The 25,482-nt window shown below is 42.0% G+C and overlaps 1 protein-coding gene across 2 annotated transcripts in view; it reads left to right on the forward strand.

Annotated features, from left to right (window-relative positions):
• The window catches only part of LOC126272978 (uncharacterized), an 802,883-nt gene that overhangs the window by 359,302 nt on the left and 418,099 nt on the right, over positions 1 to 25,482 (forward strand). For both annotated transcript variants that reach the window (XM_049976318.1, XM_049976319.1), the window contains exon 2: positions 8,190 to 8,401. In XM_049976318.1, the coding sequence (XP_049832275.1) occupies positions 8,190 to 8,401 (212 nt within the window). The remainder of the gene's footprint in view (positions 1 to 8,189; positions 8,402 to 25,482) is intronic.

Below are 25,482 nucleotides of genomic sequence, written 5' to 3' on the forward strand. Positions count from 1 at the left end.
CCCACTCTACTCACTCCGAGACGAGAATACAGTATAAAGGAAAAGATTCTCGACGGTCAGTCTGAGTTGGAATCTGATGATGATAACGAGTTACGTTGTCGAAATATCGCGTAAGGATGACTCCCATTACCAGCAGAATACCTGACACCCCAATATGCCAACACATCGCCGGAGAGTCTTAAGAAATACATCAGAGGAAAGTATTGTTCGTCAGGTATCTAGGTTCACCGAAAAGCCAGGCCATTACAAGCATCGACTTCCATCGACCGATATTCTTGGTCAGTTATTGTTGATTACTATATGAGAGGATATTTTTACACCCTCATTCTAAAATTAGATATTCGTATTGTGCAAGAATTTAAAGCAAATATTCAACAACATTTGGAAATTTTGCTAAAGAAAAATTCCCTTTATATATACACACACAAACACACACACACACACACACATATATATATATATATATATATATATATATATATATATATATATATATATATATATATATATATATATATAATATAGTGAGTCACCTGACATTACCGCTGGATGTATTTCGTAAACCACATAACCACATCAAATACTGACGAATCGATTCCACAGACTGAACTTGAGGAGAGGGGCTAGTGTAATTGGTTAATACAAACCATAAAAAATGCAAGGAAGTACGTTTCTTAACAAAAACCTAGGTTTTTTTAAATGGAACCCCGTTAGTTTTTGTTAGCACATCTGAACATACAAACAAATACGTAATCAGTGCCGTTTGTTGCATTGTAAAATGTTAATTACATCCGGAGATATTGTAACCTAAAGTTGACGCTTGGGTACCACTCTTCCGCTGTTCGATCATGTGCATCGGAGAGCACCGAATTACGTAGGGATCCAAAGGGAACGGTGATGGACCTTAGGTGCAGAAGAGAATGGAACAGCACGTTACGTCCACATGCTAACACCTTTTTTTTGGTCTTTTTCACTGAGGCAGATGTACATTACCATGAGGGGTGAGGTACACGTACGCACGTGGTTTCCGTTTTCAATTACGGAGGGGAATAGAGTGTGTCCCGACATGTCAGGCCAATAGATGTTCAATGTGGTTGCCATCATTTGCTACACACAATTGCAATCTCTGGCGAAATGAATGTCGTACACGCCGCAGTACATCTGATGTAATGTCGCCTCAGGCTGCCACAATACGTTGATTCATATCCTCTGGGGTTGTAGGCACATCACGGTACACATTCTTCTTTAACGTACCCCACAGAAAGGAGTCCAGAGGTGTAAGATCAGGAGAACGGGCTGGCCAATTTATGCTTCCTCCACGTCCTATGAAACGCCCGTCGACCATCATGTCAAGGGTCAGCCTAGTGTTAATTGCGGAATGTGCAGGTGCACCATCATGCTGATACCACCTACGTCGATGCTTTTCCAGTGGGACACACTCTACTCCGCTTCGTAATTGAAAACGGAAACCACGTGTGTACGTTTACCTCACCCCTCATGGTAACGTACATGTGCGTCAGTGGAAAAGACCAATAAAAAGGTGTTAGCATGTGGGCGTAATGTGCTGTTCCAGTATCTTCTGTACCTAAGGTCCATCACCGTTCCCTTTGGATCCCAACGCAATCCGGTGCTCTACGATAGACACGATCGAACAGCGGAGGAGTGGTACTCAAGCGTCAACTTTAGGTTACAATATCTCCGGATGTAATTAACATTTTACAATGCAACAAACGGCACTGATTACGTATTCGTATATATGTTCAGATGTGCTAACATAACTAACGGGGTTCCATTTTTAAAATAACGTAGGTTTGTGTTAGAAAACATAATTTCGTGCTTTTTTTATGGTTTGTATTAACCAATTACACTAGCTCCTCTCCTCACATTCGGTCTGTGGAATCGATTCGTCAGTATTTAATGTGGTTTACGAAATATATCCAGCGGTAACGTTAAGTGATTCACCCTGTATATACTGAATCGTGAAAGTAACTGATATGCATGTGCATTCAAATACAGAGACGTAAAGAGGCAGAATACACCACTGCCGTCGGCAACGCCTCTATAGGACAAGTGTCGCATATAAGACAGTTGTTAGATCTGTTACTGCTGCTGCAATGGCAGGTTTTCAAGATTTAAGGGAGTTTGATCGTAGTGTTATACTGGGCGTACGAACGTTGGGACACAGCATCGCCTTGTGTGACCGTGCGGTTCTAGGCGCTTCAGTCTTAAACCGCGTGACCGCTACGGTCGCAGGTTCGAATCCTGCCTCGGACATGGATGTGTGTGATGTCCTTAGGTTAGTTAGGTTTAAGTAGTTACAAGTTCTAGGGGACTGATGACCACAGATGTTAAGTCCTATAGTGCTCAGAGATATTTTGAACAGCATCTCCGATGTCGCAAAGAAGTGGAGATTTTCCCGTACGACCATTTCAAGAGTGTACCGTGAATATGAGGGATCCGGTTAAACGTCAAATCTCCGACATCGCCGCGTCTGGGAAAAGACCCTGCAAGAACGAGACCAACGACGACTGAAGAGAATCGTTTAACGTGACAAGAGCGCACCCCTTCCGCAGAGTGCTGCAGATTTCAGTGCCGGGTCATCAACAAGTGTCAGAGTAAGAACTATTCAACGAAACATCATCGATAAGTGTTCTCCGAGCCAAAGGCTTACTCGTGTATTCTTGATAACTGAACGACACAAAGCTTTACGCCTCGCCTGAGCCCGTCAACTCCAACATTCATTACTGGAATAATAATGCCTGGTCGGACGAGTCTCGTTTCAAATAGTATCCAACGGATGGACGTGTGCAGGTATGGAACAACCTCATGAATCCATGGACCCTACAAGTCAGCAGTTGACACTTCAAGCTGATTGAGGCTCTGTAATGGTGTGGGGCGTGTGCAGTTGGAGTGGTAGAGGACCCCTGATAAGTCTATATACATTCTGACATGTTACACGTACCTAATCCTGCTGTCTGATCAACTGCATCCATTTATGTCCATTGTGCGTAACGACGGGCTTTGGCTATTCCAGCAGTACAATGCGACACCCCACACGTCCAGAATTGCTACAGAGTGGCTGCAGGAACACTCTCTTTTAAACACTTCTACTGGCCACCAGACTCTTTAGACATGAACATTATTGAGTGTGTCTGGAATGCCTTCCAACGTGCTGTGCAGAAGAGATGTTCACCCTGTCGTACTGTTACAGATTTATGGACAGCCCTACAGCACATATGGTTTCAGTTACCTCCAGCAAGCAGATTGAGAGAGTCGAGAGACAGCATGGCTAAATTGAAAGAAGTACCCTCACAGACACCGACCACGTCACACATTTCAAATCCTTTTCGGGCGTTTGTGAGATGATGGGTACTTGCAGACAGACAAACGGGGAGGCAGGTGACGGACTGTGCCTCGACCAGATTTGGAGAACCGGATTCTCCAAGATACTGAGACGAAACGTAGCGCAAGCTACAGGAAGTCGCCTGGCAGCATAGTGTAAGCCAAAGTACAAAGTATCCTGCATGATAACCTCTACTATCACTATCACTTACAATCCCATGGAGGCCACTTTGAACATCTGTTGTGACGTTTTCCTCCATTTCCAGTGAGGAGTCTTTTCCTGCTGTTTGTTGGTTTTCTTAACTTTCACCATGTTTGTATACAATTAATACTTAAGAAACGTGCAGTCTGGGTCCGTCCAAACTTTTATTAGATTATTGCGTAAAAATTGGAAGCAGATTTGTCAAGAAGTTTTCGAGATTCTTGTAAAAACGCTAGACAACAACCTGTCTGTCAACAGCAGCATAGATGCATATGCTTCTCATACCAGCAGGCTGCTATTTCCTACCTTGGTAGTGCGTCCAGTAAAACGTTCCTCATATATCTGTGTCTAGCTGTCGCCATGAGGTGCACTCCTGATGCGGCGCGTTGGAAGCCCCATGCAACGCACCACAGTAGCGCTTCGTTTCCACAGTACCGTAAACGAGGGTTGTTCATAAAGTAAGTTCCGATCGGTCAAGAAATGGAAGCTACTGTCACAAAGTAATAAAGCTTAATACATACGTGTTTGACAGTGTCTCTAGTATGCCTGTCGGTTGCATCATTTTGCTTCTTTCAGTTCTGAGCACATGGTGATTACATACAGATGCGGAGAAAATAGTGTCTTCCGCCAAGTATGAGGTCCTGGTCAGAGATTTCGCCTGACGTTATGCAGCCTACATTACAGAACTGTCACACGGTTCATACCTCGTGACATTTCTTGATCCCAATCTGTAGGGGCAATGAAAATACTCCTGCATCGTTTTCGATGTGAAGGGTCTGATCTCCCGCACTATGGCCCGTATCGGCTCCCTCCGTGTTTCATCTCTGCTCACATTAACTACTGGCTATGAAGACAACATTTTCGGACAGATAGCGAGCTATAGACGATCATAGAAAATTGAGTGAAGCACAGGCGACTGCCTCCAATGACGAGTGTATTGGACAGTTAGTACAACGTGTAACACCAGAGCTCTAGTGTTTAAATGATTCAATTTTGCCTTTTGTTTTGTTTAGCGTTACACCGTTCAGTTTCTGTAATTATTCTACGATTTATTCAGTACTGTGTAAACAGATGTACTTTTTTCTTTGTAGAAACTTTGATACCCTGATTTAAAACTGTGCAAAGTACTGTCTTTATTACTTACATTCTTTGCTTCATTTGGAGGGAAAAGCTTAATGTATATAATTGTACTTTTGTTTAAATAATTTTTTATAGAAACACCAACATGTGCAAACTATATGTTTCGTTTAAAGTAACTACTTGTTGTTAGGTAAGGACTAATCCTCACTAAGGGCTTTTAGTTATTTTGTATGTAAAAGGTGGTGTGGCTCCCCTTGGGAACGGAATTTTGTAGGGTGCGCAAAATGTGGTTGGCAAGGATGAAAAGGTGGAATTAAGCGTCAGACGGGAATGAGCTAATGAACCACCAACAGCTCACGAAAATGTTCTGAACTGTGCTGGTGCCAAGAGGGTATTTTTGTGCCGATTTTCGAGTACGCCAAAGCCTCAGTTGCATGCAGTAACTAGCTATAATTATGTTGGAATATCTATCATCGGCACCAAGAAATGACAGAGTCCAGCCATTCTACCAGCAAATCCACCTACCAACACGCACTCGACACCACTTTGCCCAATCACTGTAATGGAACACAAGAACTATAGTAATGTACAGTGAAGGATCACCTGATCGGATGTTACAGTGTACTCAAATATAAGGTAACTTATAACTGAATTTATGTACCTACCTTGAGTTTTTCCTTATCACTAGTCTTCTCAGGTTTCTCTCCGTTTGAACTATGATTATGGAGTGTCCTTGTTGTGGAAAAAAATGAAAGCCACAAAGCCTAAAAGTCAATTAAATAATGTTATTAGATATTTGGTAAGAAGGGAGTATTCAGATTTACTGTTGATTTGGTAAAATTGTAGGAGATAGTATATGTAGCTTTGTGAAAGCCTCCCAGTGATTGAAAATTTCCAATGTAAAGTTTTGAAGACTTTCAAATCTACCTTTTTAATCACTGACTTGAACGTAGAAGACTGTGGTAATAAAGAGAATTTGCTGTTACTTTTAAAAAATAAAAGTTCTTAAAACAGAAGCTTATAGCCAGCCTGGGTGGGCATGCGGTTCTAGGTGCTGCGGACTGGAGCCGAGCGACCGTACGGTCGCAGGTTCGAATCCTGCCTCGGGCATGGATGTGTGTGATGTCCTTAGGTTAGTTAGGTTTAATTAGTTCCACGTTCTAGGCGACTGATGACCTCATAAGTGAGGTCGCATAGTACCCAGAGCCATTTTTTAAACTTATAACGTTTTGTCTAGTTAATGATCATAGAGCTGCCTATTGTAAATTTTAAAAAGGTGACTCACTCTCTTAATAATTTGTCAATATTGTGTCTCACTACAGTGAATGTCGTGAACTGCATTTGTGGAATGTTATACACTCATATTTTCTAGGTGCTTGTCTCTCTTGCGTATTGGAAGTGCATATTAATAGTGTAACAGGAATTACAGTTTGTCTATTGCGCGTATACAAGGTAACAACTAACACAAACACCACTATCTATGAAAACAGTAACTTCTTTTATTCAGAGGACAGAGAGAAATAGTTAGTTAGTGTAATATTTTTTTCCATGTCAGATAGGAAAGTAATTGGTAAAAGAGAAGCTGAACCAATGTCCAGTTTATGATTCTACAGCGAATTTTAATAGTAATGTTATTGCGACCATTCAGCTGAATAAGCCATGAAGGTAATAGTGGGTATCGTTGTCTGTTATATTTACGCAAATAGTTTCTTCGTTTCTTCTGCTCTGTCAGCTCCAACCTTGAGCATAGGCTGTGTTTGTCCATTGAAGTTCTTAATTTCAGTTCTTGAACAAGAAAGTTATCCATTATTATGCCTACTTAGTCTGGCGACAATTTGTATCATCATTTGGACGCCGTGGATAGGCAAATTATTGTTTGTTACTGTTCAAACATTTACGTAATTCTGACTTTCACTTCCGAGAGACCACCTCCGTTCGGTATTCACGGTCAACACAACTAAATTCCTCCCAGAGGGTAACACTGCTCTAGATCTAAATACTATAATTGCTTTGACTAATAATTACGTCATACAATGTACTTACAGATTTGAGGTTATGGTATAACAGTAGCAGATGGTAGTGCTATAAACGTTACGACAAATGTCTAAGTTGGGGTCGTGACTATGTAGAGCAGTGGCTGGAAGCTGTAGCTAACAGTTGCTGATGAAACATTTCTGATTTACACTTTTGTTTCCATTTGTAACGCCGGAAACGCATACCCCTATTTCCATCTGCTGTACTATAAATTATTTCCTTATTTTGTTACCTGAAGATATGACATTTCTCTGTCTTTATATATTGCAACTGTTTTACTATTTGTACGTACATATTTATGCATTAAGTTCGCTGTATAATTGGTTTGTTTTCTAAATACTATTTCTATTTTTACGCTGGGTTTGGCCCAGGCAAAACTATGCTATCGAACGATTATGTCAAGAGGTCGTGTGGAGAACCAAAGTGTTTAGGATCTTTGGTAGTGTTTAACTCTGCTGCGTGGAGCGCGGGCAGAGAGGGTCTAGCTGGAGTAGGGCGGAGGAGCATTTGTGTTGAATGACGCTCCCGCGATTTGGCGCGCTTTCGGGGTTTGGCAGCATGTAATTGAGCTCGACTTGCCATGAGAGTTTCTGTCACGGTGTCGCGGACGGGAAGCATTAGCTGGCGCACATCAAGAGCCCTTTTCTCCTGGTGACCGTGTAGAGAAGAGGGCGCGCCAACATCCATCTTCTGTAACAGCGACGAACGACAATGAGTGACTGTCGCCACCTCCTCCATCGACGACTGCAAACCTTCAATAAACCAACAAGGAAGACTGGAAGCACGTAACGTTTTAGAACTGTGTGGTGGACGTCAGCTTTTCAAACTGTTGCATAACTAAACTTACAGCTACTAAGCATGAACATTTGTTGCTCATTGTCCCAATTGCATTACCAAGCAAGGTCCCTTTCTTTTCCGGAATGAACGCAAGTGTCGTTGAAATTCAAACGCCAGCATCAAAGTAATATCATTCCATTCCACTGCTTTAATTTCAAAGTTGAGTTAAAGTATTCATAGCTGGCTACGATATTTAGATTACACAAGCACTAATTAAGAGTGCTAGTTTTGTTACCATATTTTAGCTTACCTATGACTGCAACTCAGCTTGAGTCGCCACGCTTTTAGTGCTAAATGCATGTGCATTAATCTTTCATTTAAATTTATTATAGTAATTTTCCCCAAATCTCAAATATCTAATTAATGCCAATTAATTGTTAACGTAACGACCGCGGATATATTTTATTTATTAACTTAACCATTTTCAAAATTTATTTCCACCAATTTCATTAGCATTTTTCCTTTCATTTAGATGTAACCCTTTCCTCCCTCTTTACCGACAGATTAACTTTGGTGACGTTCGCTTTTCCCAAATATCCATTAGGTACACGCGTTTTAATTTTTCACTGTCATTAAGGTTGATAAGTGAAGGGGAGGTTACACATTTCGGAACCTACTTTCAGGACAACCCTCGTATGAACTCGCTCACGCCGCCGTAACTGAGTTTGTGCAAGCGCCGGCGTGTGTGTTGCAGGTGGCGGCTGCCTGGCGCTGCGCGGCGTCAAGCTGTGGGTGCCTGAGGCGGTGCGCGCCGGGTCGCGGGTGCGCCTCCTCTGCGACTACGACCTGGAGCAGGCGGCGCTCTACTCCATCAAGTGGTACCGCGGCGACCAGGAGTTCTACCGATACGTGCCCAAGGAGAGCCCGCCCACCAGGGTCTTCGCGCTGCCGGGCGTCAACGTCGACGTGAGTCTCACTCCCGTTACCGCCTCACTGCTGCTCATTCATTCCTACAGAGTTACACTTAACGGGCTGTTTCGAAAAGATACACGTCATTCCACAAGTCTGTGTTCTGTATTTCATAGGAGCTAAGAGTGAATTTTAACTTACAAGTACAGGCCACGGCGTTACCATCACAGATTTACTTTAAACTTTGTACACCTTTACTACACCATTTAAGCAACATGATGTGCAAGTCCTAAGGTTCACTACTCTGGCAGTTTCGAGAAAATCGCAAGTTTTACCCATCTCTTATGTAACTGATATGTTTGTATATACACTCCTGGAAATTGATCTAAAAACACCGTGAATTCATTGTCCCAGGAAGGGGAAACTTTATTGACACATTCCTGGGGTCAGATACATCACATGATCACACTGACAGAACCACAGGCACATAGACACAGGCAACAGAGCATGCACAATGTCGGCTCTAGTACAGATTATATACACCTTTCGCAGCAATGCAGGCTGCTATTCTTCCATGGAGACGATCGTAGAGATGCTGGATGTAGTCCTGTGCAACGGCTTGCCATGCCATTTCCACCTGGCGCCTCACTTGGACCAGCGTTCGTGCTGGACGTGCAGACCACGTGAGACGACGCTTCATCCAGTCCAAAACATGCTCAATGGGGGACAGATCCGGAGATCTTGATGGCCAGGGTAATTGACTTACACCTTCTAGAGCACGTTGGGAGGCACGGGATACATGCGGACGTGCATTGTCCTGTTGGAACAGCAAGTTCCCTTGCCGGTCTAGGAATGGTAGAACGATAGGTTCTATGACGGTTTGGATGTACCATGCACTATTCAGTGCCCCCTCGACGATCACCGGAGGTGTACGGCCAGTGTAGGAGATCGCTCCCCACACCATGATGCCGGGTGTTGGCCCTGTGTGCCTCGGTCGTATGCAGTCCTGATTGTGACGCTCACCTGCACGGCGCCAAACACACATACGACCATCATTGGCACCAAGGCAGAAGCGACTCTCATCGCTGAAGACGACACGTCTCCATTCGTCCCTCCATTCACGCCTGTCGCGACACCACTGGAGGCGGGCTGCACGATGTTGGGGCGTGAGCGGAAGACGGCCAAACGGTGTGCGGGACCGAAGCCCAGCTTCATGGAGACGGTTGCGAATGGTCCTCGCCGATACCCCAGGAGCAACAGTGTCCCTAATTTGCTGGGAAGTGGCGGTGCGGTCCCCTACGGCACTGCGTAGGATCCTACGGTCTTGGCGTGCATCCGTGCGTCGCTGCGGTCAGGTCCCAGGTCGACGGGCACGTGCACCTTCAGCCGACCACTGGCGACATCATCGATGTACTGTGGAGACCTCACGCCCCACGTGTTGACCAATTCGGCGGTACGTCCACCCGGCCTCCCGCATGCCCACTATACGCCCTCGCTCAAAGTCCGTCAACTGCACATGCGGTTCACGTCCACGGTGTCGCGGCATGCTACCAGTGTTAAAGACTTCGATGGAGCTCCGTATGCCACGGCAAACTGGCTGACACTGAAGGCGGCGGTGAACAAATGCTGCGCAGCTAGCGCCATTCGACGGCCAATACCGCGGTTTCTGGTGTGTCCGCTGTGCCGTGCGTGTGATCATTGCTTGTACAGCCCTCTCGCAGTGTCCGGAGCAAGTATGGTGGGTCTGACACATCGGTGTCAATGTGTTCTTTTTTCCATTTCCAGGATTGTATGTGCCGAACGGTAGGGTTCCTGTTGTAAGAAAATGATAGGCCTACAACCGTCTTTATGATCTTATATATTGTCTGGCTGCCAGTTTCGGTGATTCAGTGCACCGTCATCAGGCTACAGTTGATGCTGAGCCCCGTCAGCATCATCTAAGTACTGAAGGTGTACATTGAAGTGCTGTAAGTGTTAATGCACAATAAATAAGATCATAAGGACGGCTGTAGGCGCTTCATTTTCGTAGTGATGTTGACCCCACGACCTCCTCCCAAAACTATTGTTGTGGTCTTCAGTCCTGAGAGTGGTTTGATGCAGCTCTCCCTGCTACTCTATCCAGTGCAAGCTGCTTCTTCTCCCAGTACGTACTGCCGCCTACATCCTTCTGAATCTACTTAGTGTATTAATCCCTTGGTCTTCCTCTACGATTTTTACCTCCACGCTGCCCTCCAGTACTAAATTGCTGAGCCCTTGATACCTCAGAACATGTCCTACCAACCGATTCCGTCTTCTAGTCAAGTTGTGCCACAAACTTTTCTTCTCCCCAATCCTGTTCAATACTTCCTCATTAGTTATGTGATCTACCCATCTAATCATCAGCATTCTTCTATAGCATCACATTTCGAAAGCTTGTATTCTCTTCTTGTCCACACTATTTATCGTCCATGTTTCACTTCTATACATGGCTACACTCCATAAAAATACTTTCAGAACCGACTTGCTAACTCTTAAATCAATACTCATGTTAACAAACTTCTCTTCTTCAGAAACGCTTTCCTTCCCATTGCCAGTCTACGTTTTATATCCTCTCTACTTCGACCATCAGCAGTTATTTTGCTCCCAAAATAGCAAAACTCCTTTACTACTTTGTTTCCTTTCCTAATCTAATTCCCTCAGCATCACCCGACATAATCTCACTGTCGGCCACTATCACCCTCTTTCTCGTCACATTCGTGGAAGTAGCTTAGTAATCTGAAGTAGGTGTCCCTTTATTCGTGGGAAAGCTGACTACAGCAACCCATATTCTACATTTGTGTCACAGTACTTTGTTTGGTTATTTACCATTAGCTGTAACTTACCAAAAGTGTCTTCCGCAAACATCTCTACACTCTCCAAGACTCTGCCACGACCGTGCTTCCATCGCACAGTCACATCCAGCCCTCCCCATGTCCTGTCCCATACTGCCCAGACCTTTTTTCCCGCTTTCATCTAGTCTCCACAGTCACGAGCGCTGTGATTGGCTAGAGCGCTCGCGCCATGTCTTCAAGCTAAACACACACACAAACACACACACACACACACACACACACACACACACTCACAAACAAACATAATGAAACACCTTCTAAAAATTGGATTTACATTTAAATAACTTGAAATTAGGTAAGTATTACTATGGCTGGACCATAAACACGCACTAAAACACATTATTAGATACATAAACAAAATAAATAAACATATATCAAAGAAATAAAACAAAAGTTAGGCCATTAGCCTTATGTCTCTGTGTTTTCTAAAGCGCATAAATATTTAACCAATTTCTTCACTAATAGGAAATATCGGATAAAAACAAAAGCATAAACAAATAAATATTTTTATAAGCATGCTGCTACCGTTTTTTCGTGTCACTGTGGAGTACTTATTGCCTGATGCAATTAGTAGTAATTGTCCAATTTGAACTCCAATAACTCATATAGTATTCAAGTTACATGCCTGTAATTCATACCATTTTTGTTTACACTAATAGCTTTCTAGAGACACAGCGATCGACAAAATCGGTAGATCCATTTAGATTTTGGAAATTCGTTGCTGGGTGTTACTTGTAAAATTTGTTGTCCGGTACTGAACTTTAAACTAATAAAGATATTGAAAAACTGATTACACCATCAGAATCGTTGTGCAAATAATAGTACTGTACATGTTTCTTTTTGAGGCATCATGATTCATCTGCCTAGTATTAATTTTTGTACGAATTGTGAAATGTCCCCCATTAAGGTTTCACAAAGGCCGCCATCTTTGGCACTCCCAGCATGTCTCCTTCATCGACACAGCGTCACCGTCGATTCCCAGCCATGCGGTCCCAGGACGCTGGCTAACGTTCGGCACCACGGGGCCGCTGACGAGCCGAGTCCTACCAAGAGGCTCCAGCGTGGTCACGCCAAACCGGAACTTGGAATATTTCCAGGGCGCCACCACTCGCCTGTTACTTCACACCATCTAGTTCACCTAGAACTTCGATCTTTAAATCGTAATAACCGTTTGAGTGATGCATGACAAGTTATAGCTTTCAAACGTCATCTGTATAAATAACACCACAAGTATGTTACATATTAACGCCACCATTTCAGTTGTTGAACAATTCTTTTTCACGCTCTTAAGTTGTCAGAATACTTGTGCTATGGGGTGTTCCTACCCATCTGTTTCCTGCCTCAAAACGCAAGCTAATCCAAAAATGCTGGAGTCACATGAGAGAAAGAAATTTTTACTGGTAATCTGGAAAGCAGAGAACTGGACCAGACATTAACATTCCATTTGGTTTTACAAATGCTGGTTCACAGTCCTTAACAGCTCTTTGAGGGCTCTAATCTGGAATGAAATTCGATAAAAATTTGCAAAGCGAATTATAACTGCAATTCATTTATGGTAGCGGGTATCAGAAAATTGTTAACAGTGCGAACTAGTCGTGGCCTCCATTACAGCAAGTGTTCAGGCCCCTGGCATGGCCTCCTAGTTAAAGAAAAAAGCACTTTTGCAAGCTAAGTGTTCCCTGGGCTGCATATAGACGATCGGAAACTTCGCATACATGTGCTATGTTATATTGGATATAATTGGAGAATTCTATTATAACGTTCAAATAATCCCCCCCCCCCCACCCCTCCCATGAACCATGGACCTAGCCGTTGTTGGGGAGGCTTACCTGCCTCAACGATACAAATAGCCCTACCGTAGGTGCAACCACAGCGGAGGGGTATCTGTTGAGAGGCCAGACAATCGTGTGGTTCCTGAAGAGGGGCAGCAGCCTCCTCAGTAGTTGCAGGGGCAAAAGTCTGGATGATTGTCTGATCTGGCCCTGTAACATTAACCAAAATGGCCTTGTTGTTCTGGTACTGCGAACAGCTGAAACAAGGGGAAACTACAGCCGTGATTTTTCCCCAGGGCATGCAGCTTTACTGTATGATTAAATGATGGCGGCGCCCTCTTGGCTAAAATATTCCTGAGGTAAAATAGTATCCCATTCGGATCTCTGGGAGGGGACGACTCAAGAGGACGTCGTTATCAGGAGAAAGAAAACTGGCGTTCTACGGAACGGAGCGTGGAATGTCAGATCCCTTAATCGGGCAGGTAGGTTAGAAAATTTAAAAAGGGAAATGGATAGGTTAAAGTTAGATATAGTGGGAATTAGGGAAGTTCGGAGGCAGGAGGGACAGGACTTCTGGTCAGGTGAGTACAGGGTTGTAAATACAAAATGAAATAGGGGTAATGCAGGAGTAGGTTTAAAAATAAATAGGAAAAAAGGTGTACGGGTAAGCTACTACAAACAGCATAGTAAACGCATTATTATGGCCAAGATAGATACGAAGCCCACACCTAATACAGTAGTACAAGTTTATATGCCAACTAGCTCTGCAGATGACGAAGAAATTGATGAAATGTATGATGAGATAAAAGAAATTATTCAGGTAGTGAAGAGGGACGAAAATTTAATAGTCATGGGTGACTGGAATTCATCAGTAGGAAAAGGGAGAGAAGGAAACTTAGTAGGTGAATATGGATTTGGGCTAAGAAATGAAAGAGGAAGCCGCCTGGTAGAATTTTGCGCAGAGCATAACTTAATCAAAGCTAATACTTGGTATAAGAATCATAAAAGAAGGCTGTATACATGGAAGAAGCCTGGAGATACTAAAAGGTATCAGATACATTATATGATTGTAAGACAGAGATTTAGGAACCAGGTTTTAAATTGTAAGACGTTTCCAGGGGCAGTTGTGGACTCTGAGCACATTCTATTGGTTATGAACTGTAGATTTAAACTGAAAATACTGCAAAAAGGTGGGAATTTAAGGAGGTGCGACCTGGATAAACTGAAGGAACCAGAGATTGTACAGAGTTTCAGGGAGAGCATAAGGGAACATTTGACAGGAATTGGGGAAAGAAATACAGTAGAAGAAGAATGGGTAGCTCTGAGGGATGAAATAGTGAAGGCAGCAGAGGATCAAATAGGTACAAATACGAGGGCTAGAAGATACCCTTAGGTAACAGAAGAGATATTGAATTTAATTGATGAAAGGAGAAAATATAAAAATGCAGTAAACGAAACAGGCAGAAACGAATACTAACATCTCAAAAATTATATTGACAGGAAGTGCAAAATGCCTAAGCAGGGATGGCTAGAGGACAAATGTAAGGATGTAGACGCTTATCTCACTAGGGGTAAGATAGATACTGCATACAAGAAAATTAAAGAGACCTTTGGAGAAAGGAGAACCACTTGCAAGAATATCAAGAGCTTTGATGGAAACCCAGTTCTAAGAAAAGAAGGGAAAGCAGAAAGGCGGAAATAGTATATAGAGGGCCTATACAAGGGCGATATACTTGAGGACAATATTATGGAAATGGAAGTGGATGTAGATGAAGATGAAAAGGGAGATATGATATTGCGTGAAGAGTTTGACAGAGTACTGAAAGACCTGAGTCGAAACAAGGCCCCCAGAGTAGACAACATTCCATTAGAACTTCTGACAACCTTGGGAGAGCCAGTTCTGACAAAACCTCAGACTTCAAGAACAATATAATAATCCCAATCCCAAAGAAAGCAGGTGGTGACAGATGTGAAGATTTTTGAACTATCAGTTCAATAAGTCACAGCTGCAAAATACTAACGCGAATTATTTACAGACGAATGGAAAAACTGATAGAAGTCGACCTTGGGGAAAATCAGTTTGGATTTAGAAGAAATATTGGAACACGTGAGGCAATACTGACCCCACGACTTACCTTAGAGGCTAGGTTAAGGAATTGCAAACCTACGTTTCTAGCATTTGTATACTAAGAGAAAGCTTTTGACAATGTTGATTGGAATACTCTCTTTCAAATTCTGAATATGGCAATGATAAAATACAGAGAGCGAAAGGCTATTTACAATTTGTACAGAAAGCTGATGGCAGTTATAATAGTCGAGGGGTATAGAAGGGAAGCAGTGGTTGGGAAGGGAGCGACACAGGGTTGTACCCTATACCCGATGTTATTCAATATGTACATTGAGCAAGCAATAAAGGAAACAAAAGAAAAGTTCAGAGTAGGTATTAAAATCCATGGGGAAGAAATAAAAACTTTGAGGTTCGCTGATGACAGCAAATGACTTGGAAGAGCAGTTGAACGGAATGGATGGTGTCTTGAAAGGAGGATATAAGATGAACATCAACAAAAGCAAAACGAAGATAATGGAACGTAGTCGAATTACGTCAGGTGATGTTGAGGGAACTAGATTATAAAATGAGACACTTAAAGTAGTAAAGGAGTTTTGCTATTTGGGGAGCAAAATAACTGATGATCGAAGTAGAGAGGATATAAAATGTAAACTGGCAATGGCAAGGAAAGCGTTTCTTAAGAAGAGAAATTTGTTAACATCGAGTATTGATTTAAGTGCCGGGAAGTCGTTTCGCAAAGTATTTGTATGGAGTATAGCCATGTATGGATGTGAAACATGGACGATAAATAGCTTAGATAAGAAGTGAATATAAGCTTTCGAAATGTGGTGCTACAGAAGAATGCTGAAGATTGGATGGGTTGATCACATAACTAATGAGGAGGTATTGAATAGAATTGGGGAGAAGAGGAGCTTGTGGCACGACTTGACTAGAAGAAGGGGTTGGTTGGTAGGACATGTTCTGAGACATCGAGGGATCACCAATTTAGTATTGGAGGGCAGCGTGAAGGGTAAAAATCGTAGAGGGAGACAAAGAGATGAATACACTAAACAGGTTCATAAGGATGTAGGTTGCAGTATGTACTGGGAGAAGAAGAAGCTTGCACAGGATAGAGTAGCATGGAGAGCTGCATCAATCCAGTCTCAGGAATGAAGACCACAACAACAACAACATTTAAATAATCCATATGCTGCTTTGGTTTGAATCCTCACCAAAGCAGTCAGTAATCGCTGGAAAGTAGCTGGTGTCCTTTTCAGTCCAGAACGCCTGCAATCATATTGATAAACTAGGTGGGAATTTTTTTTTGCTGTCTTTAAACAATCCTCAGGCGCTGCTTCTAACTCATGGTGTCCACGTTAGATGTCCATAGATGCACTCATGCTCTAGTTCCTGTGTCTTTGATTAGCAACCAAAACATTCCAAATCCTGGGTTCAAAATGCGCCTCTGCTTTAATTTTGATTAATAAACAGCATTGGCGTCCGAAGACTTCCGCCTTAAGAAATCACCCTCATTTTGCCAACGGAAGGTCAAAGAGGGGGTAAAAGCGAATAATTGTTCAGGGCACTCTCTTGTCCTTTGGGGTGGCAAACTGCCCATGAAGACGGAAGAATCAGCAATGATCAAAAGTAGTTCAAATGGTTCTGAGCAGTATGGGATTTAATATTTGAGGTCATCAGTCTCCTAGAACTAAGAACTTCTTAAACCTAACTAAGTTAAGGACATCACACACATCCTTGCTCGAGGCAGGATTCGCACCTGCGACCTTAGCGGTCGCGCGGTTCCAGACTGAAGTGCCTAGAACCGGTCGGCAACAAGAGCTGGCCAGCAGTGATCAAAGGCATGCGGACGCACAAGTCAATGTAAACCACTGAATTAAAGACATATAACGTGTATCCACACGACATTTGATCTGTAATTGAAAGTGTGAAACGACGATCTCTCTATCGGCAAAAGATTCCAGAATAGCTCCCATTAGTATCTCTGGATGGGGATTGCTAAGATGGAGGTGGCTTGAGAAAAAGACTGAATAACCAATGAAAGGATAACGTTGCACGAGTGAGGGCTTGGAATGTCTGAATCTGGTATGTGGTACGGATCGGATTGGATTGTTTGGGGGAAGAGACAAACAGCGAGGTGATCTGTCTCATCGGATTAGGGAAGGACGGAGAAGGTAGTCAGCTATGCCCTTTCACTGGAACCATCCCGGCATTGCCTGGAGCGATGTAGGAAAATCATGGAAAACCTAAATCAGGATGGCCGGACTCGGGATTGAACCGTAATCTTCCTGAATGTGGTAGGGAAACGAGAAAATCTGAAAAGGGACATGCAAAGCCTCAATCTTGATATAGTAGGTATGGGTCAGTGAAGTTATATAGAAAGAATACGAGGGTATCTGGTAAGATGAGTATAGGGTAATATCAATAGCAGCAGAAAATGGTATAACGGGAGTGAGATTCGTTATGAATAGAAAGGTAGGGCAGAGAGTATGTTAATATGAACAGTTCAGAGATAGGGTTGTTCTCAGAATCGACAAAAAACCAACACCGACAACGATGGCTCAAGCGTACATGCTGACGTCACACAATGAAGCTGAAGAGACAGGGATATTATATGAGGATACTGAAAGGGTAATACAATACATAAAGGGAGATGAAAATGTAATAGTGATGGAGGACTGTAATGCAGTTGTAGGGGAGGAGTAGAAGGAAAGGTTACAGGAGAATATGGGCTTGGTTGAAGGAATAAGGAAGACTAATTGAGTTCTGTAATACGTTTCAGCTAGTAATACTGAATACTCTGTTCAAGAATCACAAGAGGAGGAGGTATACTTGGAAAACACTGGGTGGTACAGAAAGATTCCAGTGAGATTATATCACAGTGAGACAGAGATTCAGAAATTGGATACTGGGTTGCAATCCGTACCCAGTAGTAGATACAGACACATATCACAATGTAGTAGTGATGAAGAGAAGGCTCAAGTTTAAGAAATTAGTCAGAAGGAATTAATATGGAATGAAATTGGATACAGAAATACTAAGCAACGACGATATGCGCTTGAAGATCTCTAGGGCTCTAAATATGTCAATAAGCAATAGGTAAGTAGGTGGTAGAGTTCATAAGGAATGGACGTCACTAAGAAGGGCAATAACACAAGCTAGTAACAAAAACATAGGTAGAAATAAGGTAACTGCGAAGAATCCGTGGGTAACAGGAGCATCACTTCAATCGATAGATGAAAGAAGGAAGTACGAAGGTGTTAAGGGAAATTTAAGAATACAGAATTACAAGTAGGTTGGAAATGAAATAAATAGTAAGTACAGAGAAGCTAAGACATAATGGCTGGATAAAAAATGTGAAGGAATCGGAAAAGGAATGACTTTCGGAAGGACTGACTCAGCATACAGGAAATTCAAAGTAACCTTCGGTGACATAAAACGGAAAGGATGGTAAAATGAAGAACGCTATGGGTATTTCACTATTAGATACAGAAGACAGATCGGATACGTGCAAAGAGTACATAGATGACCTCTATTCGTCTGATGTGAATTCGATTTAGAGGAGATAGGGGATCCAGTTTTAGAATCAGAATTTGAGAGATCTATGGAGGACTTAAGATCAAATAAAGCAGAAATAATAAGTAATCCAACATAATTTCTAAAATAATTGGGGTAGTGGTAACAAAACGACTATTCACGTTGGTTAATGCATGAGTCTGGTGACATACCATATGGCTTTCGGAAAAATATAATCCTTATAATTCTGAAGACTACAAGAGCTGACAAGTGCCAGAATTATCGCACAGTCACCTTAACAGCTCATGTATCCTGAATGCCGACAAGAATAAAGTACAGATGAATGGAGAAGAAAATTAAGGACGGGCAGGATGACGATCATTTTGGCTTCCGGAAAGGTAAAGCACAAGATAGGAAATTATGGCGTTGCGGTTGATAATAGAAGCAAGACTAAAGAAAAATAAAGACACATTAATAAGACTTGTCGACCTGGAAAAAGCGTTCGCCAATGTAAAATTTGGCAACATGCTCTAAATTCTGCGAAAAATAGGGATAATCTAAATGGAGAGGTGGGTAACGTATGATATGAACAAAAGCCAAGGGGGAATAATAAAACTTGACGACCAAGAACGAAGTGCGCGGATTAAAAAGGGCGTAAGACATGAAAGTATTCTCCCCCCCTCCCCCCCCCCCCCCCCCGCCACCGACCCCTATTGCTCAGTCTGTACGTCGAAGAAGCGATAAAAGAAAGGTTCAGAAACCGAATAAAAATTCATCGTGAAAGGATATCAATGACACAATTCGCAGATCACATTGCTATCCTGAATGGAATTGAGGAAGAATTACATGATATGCTGAATGGAATGAAAAATCTAATGAGTACAGAGTTTGGCTGAGAGTAAATTGAAGAAAGACGAAAGTAATGAGAAGTAGTAGATATGACAAAAACCAGAAACTTAATATGAGAATTGATGGCTACGAAGTAGATGAAGTTAAGGAATTCTGCTACTTAGGTAGCAAAATGAGCAATGACGGACGGAGCAAGGGGGGCATCAAAAGTAGACTAACACGGGCACAAAGGGAATTCCTGGCCAAGAAAAGTCTACTGGTATCAAAGACTGGAATCAATTTGGGGAATAAATATCAGAGAATTTACGTCTGGGTCACTGTAACGTATGGTAGTGGAATATATAGTGTGGGCAACCCAGAACAGAAGAGAATAGAAGCATTTCAAATGTGGTGCTAGAGGTGACTGTTGAAAATCAGGTGGACTGATAAGGTAAGGAATGGGGGGGGGGGGGGTTCTGCGGAGAATCTGAGAAGAAAGACATATGTGAGAAACAGTGATAAGGAGGAGAAGCAAGATGAAAGGACATCTGTTAAGACATCAGGGAATGACTTCCAAGCTGCTAGAAGGAGCTGTAAGGGCCAAAATCTGTAGAGGATGACATATATTTGAATACATCCAGCAAATAATTGAGGATGTAGGTTGCAAGTGCTGTTCTGAGATGAAGAGGTTGGCACAGGAGGGAAATTCGGGGTGGCCGCATCAAACTAGTCAGAAGAATGATGACCCGAAAAATTAAGTTTAGAAATGCTGACAGTGGTCCAAATTATATAAGGTTTCTCTTATATTTATCACCTCGTAGGCCTCTGGTACTATTTCTTGATTTAAGGAAGCAGTAGTCACAACATAACCAGTATGGTTGCTGCCAGTTGTCGATCTTTTGGATATGGTGACAACAAGTGCTGACCAGGGACTATTACTTCTTTCTGTGATCCCATCTTGAATTTGCTGACTTAAGAGTCCTCTATATCAGGCTGTAGATATTGGGAAACCTGATATAGCCTCATATAATGAAGATCTTCATTTGTACTGGGAATATAATATTAAGCTATTCGTGTGGCAGGAACTATACCAGGGGGTTAAACAACCACATATACGTTCTCCTTGTTCTGTTCTTCCACTATATGTGCTTCTTTACTTCTCAGCGTGCTCAAGCTGACAGGTTATCCCGGTATTAACTAATTTAATTCGAAATAGATGTCCAATTTGTCTTCATCTAGTAAATCTAATACCTTTATTTTCTCAGTGCTAAAGTTATCAATAGTAAGAGGTACTATCTTTCTTCCCTCAGTTTCTTGTATACTGAGGAGGAGGATATGCCGGGCCAAAAATATTTTTTATCCAATTGTTTATTTTAGACAAAGGTTCAATAATACACAAAGATCTCACCTGCAGACAGTACGTACATCAACCTAGATTATTTTTCCAGTACCTTTCGGCGCCATATCCTGTGAGTTGACTTTAAGGGATCTTCTACAGTTTAAGTGACCACCACAGGCCTAAAGTTGAACCTTGCGACAGGCATGGTTTTCTGTCTATAATACCAAGATGGTGCTCCGTCCTGTCCTACTATACGCTGCTGCATCTCTACATTCGCGTGATGTGGAACCAGGAAATCTCAGTCCCAATTTATATTATAGGCACTTCTATATCAACACTTAAGCCACCTTCCTTCACTTGGAAACTTATTATCATTGAACTGAGTGAAACTACACGACTGTCACCTACGGCACTTATTGTCCAGAGTGATTGATTTAATTCTAATTTACTAATTGTAGCCATACCTCTATCAACACTTGAGAACCGGTATCTAATAAGAGTTTACACAACTTTCCTTTTACGTAACCAGTCACAAAAGTCTGCCATTAATTCTGTACTTACGTTTACCCTTACTAAGAGAGTTACACACTGGACACACAGCCCCGTGACCCGCTTCACTGTGAGGTATGAGCTCTTCCCTGTGACCATTTTTCATTCCTCTGCCAGTGCCTGTCAATATAATCCTGCACAGAATGTTCAGACCATTTACCTTTCTGACACTTGTCTGTCCTCTTGATTTACGCTTCATGTGGATTTCACGACCACATGTAAAATATTTAACAACTATATTAAATATTATCTTACTTTCGCCTTTGTTTGGTGACCACGTCACTTTCAGTTAGTGTTATAGTGGCTTATTTAAAATCTCCTGTAATTCCAGCCAAAACGTTTCTTAAATTTCTGTCTGCAAGTCAGTGAAAACCCGTGGAGTACTTTCTGCTCATATTTCGATAAGTTGCCTTTCTTAGCATTATCATCTTCTATGGGTTCAGGTCTGTTAACATTACATTTTCAAATACCGTCGGCAAAGTTGTCTATTGATTTCCATGCTTTTGAAACATTCCGTTAGTTTGTTCATGGGTTGTATTTCAACGTATTTTTTATGATGTATCAGTCCACAAACCGTACCCGGAAGTAGCCAAAAGTCTGTGCATACCTCAACTTCTCGTGGCACATAACGTAGACCAAGTACCCTCTGCTAGTTGTAGCTTGGCTACCTTCAGCAGTTGTTCATTAGATCAGTTTCTCATCCTAGTGGCCGTGTCTAAACTAAAGAATAAACAAAGACGTCCTGCCCCAAATTCCAGAAAGAGCGACCGATGTGATGGTGTAGGTGTCCAGGGTAGGAGGATAGGGAAGTGCACTTTGTGTGCAACTGAGATATTTGATTTATTAATGGCTGAGTAGGTTCCTGATGCAGTTTTAGCACGTTCTTCATCTGCTTTAATGTCACCCAAAGCGACCTAGGAACAAATTAAATTCGTTACGATTTCATACATAACTCCAACCAAAAATTAAAAAAAAAATTGTATCTTCAGTTCTTCAAGGACGCCGTCTAGCAGAATTATGCATCACAAACAGATCTATTGTTAGTAAATGCATTGTTGTTGTTGTGGTCTTCAGTCCTGATACTGCCGGACGGAGTTGCCAAGCAGTTCTAGGCGCTACAGTCTACAACCGCGCGAACGCTACGGTCGCAGGTTCGAATCCTGCCTTGGGCATGGATGTGTGTGATGTCCTTAGGATACTTAGGTTTAATTAGTTCTACGTTCTAGTTGACTGATGACCTGAGCAGTTAAGTCCCATAGTGCTCTGAACTATTTGAAAGAACCAGTCCTGAAACTGGTTTGATGCAGCTCTCCATGCTACTCTATCCTGTGCAAGCTTCTACATCTCCTAGTACTTACTGCAACCTACATCCTTCTGAATCTGCTTATTGTATACATCTCGTGGTCTACCTAAACAATTTTTACCCCTCTCTCCGCCCCCCACCTCCCAGTCATAAATTTGTGTTCCCTTGAGGCCTCAGAACATGCCCTACCAGCAGGGCCCTTCTTATTGTCAGGTTGTGCCACAAACTCCTCTTCTCCACAATCCTATTCAATACTTCCTCATTAGTTATGTGATCTACCCATCTAATCTACAGTACTCTTCTGTAGCACCACATTTCGAAAGCTTCTATTCTCTTCTTGTCCAAACTATTTATCGTCCAAGTTTCACTTCCATACATGGCTACACTCCATACAAATACTTTCAGAAACGACTTCCCGGCACTTAAATCAATACTCGATGTTAACAAATTTCTCTTCTTCAGAAACGCTTTCCTTCCAATTGCCAGTTTACATTATATACCCTCTCTACTTCGAACATCATCAGTTATTTTGCTCCCCAAATTGCAAAACTCATTTACTAATCTAGATCCCTCAACATTACCCGACTTAATTCTACTACATTCCATTATGCTCGTTTTGCTTTTGTTGCTGTTCATATCATATCCTCCTTTCAAGACACTATCCATTCCGTTCAACTGCTCTTCCACGTCCTTTGCCGTCTCTGACAGAATTTCAATGTCATAGGTGAACCACAAAGTTTTTATTTCTTCTCCCTGGATTCTAATACCTACTCCGAATTTTTCTTTTATATCCTTTACTGCTTGCTCAATATACAGATTGAATAACATCGGGGAGAGGCTACAACCCTGTCTCACTTTCTTCGCAACAAATGCTTCCTGTTCGTGCCCCTCGACTCTTATAACTGCCATCTGGTTTCTGTACAAATTGTAAAAAGCCTTTCGCTTCCTGTATTTTACCCCTGCGATATTTAGAATTTGAAAGAGAGTATTCCAGTCAACACTGTCAATACTTTTCTCTAAATCTACAAATGGTAGAACGTAGTTCTACGTTCCTTAATCTTTCTTCTGAGATACGTCGTAAGGTCAGTATTGCCTCATGTGGTCAAACATTTATACGGAATCCAAACTGATCCTCCCCGAGGTCGGCTACTACCAGTTTTTCCACTCGTCTGTAAAGAATTCAAGTTAGTATTTTGCAGCTGTGACTTATTAAACTGGTAGTTCGTTAATTTTCACATCTGTCAAAACCTGCTTTCCTTTGGATTGGAATTATTATATTCTTCTTGAAGTCTGAGTGTATTTCGCCTGTCTCGTACATTTTGCTCACCAGATGGTAGAGTTTTGTCAGGACTGGCTCTGCCAAGGCCGTCAGTAGCTCTAATGGAATGTTGTCTACTCCCGGGGCCTTGTTTCGTCTCAGGTCTCTCAGTCCTCTGTCAAACTCTTCATGTAGTATCGTATCTCCCATTTAATCTTTATCTACATCCTTTTCCATTTCCATAATATTGTCGTCAAGTACATAGCCCTTGTATAGACCCGCTGTATACTCCTTCCACCTTTCTGTTTACTCTTCTTTGCATAGAACTGGGTCCCATCAGAGATCTTGATATTCATACAAGTGGTTCCGTTTTCTCCACAGGTCTCTTTAATTTTCCTGTTGGCAGTATCTATCTTACCCCTAGTGAGATAAGCCTCTACATCCTATCTTTCGTCCTCTAGCCATCCCTACTTAGCCATTTTGGACTTCCTGTCGATCGCATTTTTGAGAGGTTTGTATTGCTTTTTGCCTGCTTCATTTACTGCATTTTTATATTTTCTCCTTTCATCTACTAAATTCAATATTTCTGCTGTTCCCCAAGGATTTCTACTAGTCCTCGTCCTTTTACCTACTTGATACTCAGCTGTCTTCACTACTTCATTCCTCAGATCTTCCATTCTTCTTCTACTGTATTTCTTTCCTCCTTTCCTGTCATTTGTTCGCTTATGCGCTCCCTGAAACTCTGTACAACCTCTGGTTTAGTCAGTTTGTCCCGTCTCCTTAAATTCCCACCTCATTGCAGTTTCTTCAATTTTAATCTGCAGTTCATAACCAATACATAGTGCTCAGACTCCACATCTGCCCCTTGAAATGTCTTACAATTTAAAACCTGGTTCCTAAATCTCTGTCTTACTATTATATAATCTATGTGATACCTTTTAGTATCTCCAGGGATCTTCCATGTATACAGCCTTCTTTTATGATTCTTATACCAAGTATTAGCTATGATTAAGTTATGCTCTGCGCAAAATTCTACCAGGCGGCTTCCTCTTTCATTTCCTAGCCCAAATCCATATTCACCTACTATGTTTCTTTCTCTCCCTTTTTCCTACTCTCGATTTCCAGTCACCCATGACTATTAAATTTTCGTCTCCCTTCACTATCTGAATAATTTCTTTTATCTTATCATACATTTAATCAATTTCTTCATCGTCTGTAGAGCTAGTTGTCATATAAATTTGTACTACTTTAATAGGGCTTCGTGTCTATCTTGGCCACAATAATGCGTTCATTATGCGGTTTGTAGTAGCTTACCTTCACTCCTATTTCTTTATTTTTGTATTTATAAACCTGTATTCACCTGACCAAAAGTCTTGTTCCTCCTGCCACCGAACTTCACTTATTCCCACTATATCTAACTTTAACCTATCCATTTTCCTTTTTAAATTTTCTTACCTACCTCCCCGATTAAGGGATATGACATTCCACTCTCCAGTACGTAGAACGCCAGTTTTCTTTCTCCGGATAACGACGTCCTCTAGAGTAGTCCCCACCCGTAGATCCGAATGGGCGACTGTTTTGTGACCGGAATATTTTACCCAAGAGGACGCCATTATCTCTTAACCATACAATGAAGCT

The sequence above is a fragment of the Schistocerca gregaria genome, chromosome 5 (genome assembly GCF_023897955.1).
Source record: "Schistocerca gregaria isolate iqSchGreg1 chromosome 5, iqSchGreg1.2, whole genome shotgun sequence".
Classification (NCBI taxonomy): Eukaryota; Metazoa; Arthropoda; class Insecta; order Orthoptera; family Acrididae; genus Schistocerca; species Schistocerca gregaria.